General features: G+C 56.6%; 1 protein-coding gene across 1 annotated transcript in view; it reads right to left on the bottom strand.

The window, feature by feature from the left end:
* Positions 1-507, bottom strand: part of LOC108791911 (histone-lysine N-methyltransferase SETMAR) — a 2,098-nt gene extending 1,591 nt beyond the window's left edge. Inside the window, exon 1 of the mRNA XM_018562546.1 lies at positions 424-507. Within this exon, the coding sequence (XP_018418048.1) occupies positions 424-507 (84 nt within the window). The remainder of the gene's footprint in view (positions 1-423) is intronic.
* Positions 508-2,264: the final 1,757 nt, after the last annotated feature.

Genomic DNA, 2,264 nt, shown 5'->3' on the forward strand with positions numbered 1-2,264 from the left:
GGGCCCCTGGGTTTGGCTTGTCATTGCATTGTGCAGACGGGGTGAAGGGGATGGGACTGCGGCTTTAACCCTTCTCTGCTCTGTCCAGTTCTATGAGCTCTCCTATACAAATTGCAACAAAATCTTTAGCCAATCAGAGACCAGCATGAGATCACATGTGGCCCTATGAGCTCTATGCCCTCATGCACCAAGTGTAACACAATCCTCAGCCAATCAGAGGCAAGCTGCGATCACATGTGGATCTATGAGCTCCATGCACTGCTGCAGAAAGTGCATCAAAATCCTCAGCCAATCAGAGGCCAGCATTAGAGCACATGTGGCCCTTGCAGAGCTTAAAACTGTGCATTCAGAGTGCAGCTGACCCTGTCCCATCATGCACTGCTTTCTTCCACCTCCAGGGGCCACACAGGGCTTCCTGCTCACCTGGAAGGGCCCCAGATCCTCCCAGGGCCCGCATACCGGCACCTGGATGGCCTCCAGCCCGGCACACACGTCCCCGGGCTCCATGAGTTCCGATTCGGTCCGCGCACTCCGCGACTGCTCCTTCCTGCGGGCTGAAGGACTCTGGCGCCACCTGCTGGGGGAAAGCGATCATGACAACCGGCGGCCGAACTGGCCTTCAAGGGAACCTTTCATAGAAAACATGGAGGCTGCCATGAGTCTCCTCTCCTTCTGAAAATGCTTGGCTGCTTAAGCAGAGGTCTACTCTGTACAATGCGTGGGGTGCAATTCCCATTGAACGGCACTGCAACACACCACACAGGTGCGTCGACATGCATTGTGAGAACACATGTATGTGAATGAACTCGCAGCTGCCCTTTCCAGAATTCTAGGTGCAGACCCTGTTGTGGGATCTTTGGCTTATCGATTATCTTCTGATCTTCTTCCTTTACAGTGCAATCATGTGTGCCCCTGACACCCCAGCGACCCCTGTGCACCCCTGTGTCTCCAGTGCAATCCTATGTACCCCTGAGACCCCTGTGTCTCCAGTGCAATCCTATGTACCCCTGAGACCCCTGTGCACCCCTGTGTCTCCAGTGCAATCCTATGTACCCCTGTGCACCCCTGTGTCTCCAGTGCAATCCTATGTACCCCTGTGCACCCCTGTGTCTCCAGTGCAATCCTATGTACCCCTGAGACCCATGTGCACATCTGTGGCTTCAGTGCAATCCTATGTACCCCTGAGACCCCAGTGACCCCTGTGCACCCCTGTGTCTCCAGTGCAATCCTATGTACCCCTGAGACCCATGTGCACATCTGTGGCTTCAGTGCAATCCTATGTACCCCTGAGACCCCTGTGCACCCCTGTGTCTCCAGTGCAATCCTATGTACCCCTGAGACCCCTGTGCATCTCTGTGTCTCCAGTGCAATCCTGTGTGCCCCTGAGACCCCAGTGACCCCTGTGCACCCCTGTGTCTCCAGTGCAATCCTATGTACCCCTGAGACCCCTGTGTCTCCAGTGCAATCCTATGTACCCCTGAGACCCCTGTGCACCCCTGTGTCTCCAGTGCAATCCTATGTACCCCTGAGACCCCTGTGCACATCTGTGGCTTCAGTGCAATCCTATGTACCCCTGAGACCCCAGTGACCCCTGTGCATCTCTGTGTCTCCAGTGCAATCCTATGTACCCCTGAGACCCCAGTGATCCCTGTGCACCCCTGTGTCTCCAGTGCAATCCTATGTACCCCTGAGACCCCTGTGCACCCTGTGTCTCCAGTGCAATCCTATGTACCCCTGAGATCCCTGTGTCTCCAGTGCAATCCTATGTTCCCCTGAGACACCAGTGACCCCTGTGCACCAGGGCAAACCTAAGTACCCCTGAGCCCCCTGTGCCCCCTGTGTCTCCAGTGCAATCCTATGTACCCCTGAGATCCCTGTGTCTCCAGTGCAATCCTATGTTCCCCTGAGACACCAGTGACCCCTGTGCACATCTGTGGCTTCAGTGCAATCCTATGTACCCCTGAGACCCCTGTGTCTCCAGTGCAATCCTATGTACCCCTGAGACCCCAGTGACCCCTGTGCACATCTGTGGCTTCAGTGCAATCTTGTGCCTCTCTGGGACCCCAGTGACCCCTGTGCACCCCTGTGTCTTCAGTGCAATCTTGTGCCTCTCTGGGACCCCAGTGATCTTTGTACACCTGTGTGTCTCCAGTACAATCCTGTGCACCCCTGTGTCCCCATGCAGCCACCAGTAACCCCCCCCCCCCCCCCCCCCCCCCCCCCTCTCCCCGCCGCTGCCCCCGCCTGCATCCACGCTCCACCCG

Source organism: Nanorana parkeri, unplaced genomic scaffold, assembly GCF_000935625.1.
Source record: "Nanorana parkeri isolate BGI_ZX_2015 unplaced genomic scaffold, ASM93562v1 scaffold583, whole genome shotgun sequence".
In the NCBI taxonomy this organism is placed as follows: Eukaryota; Metazoa; Chordata; class Amphibia; order Anura; family Dicroglossidae; genus Nanorana; species Nanorana parkeri.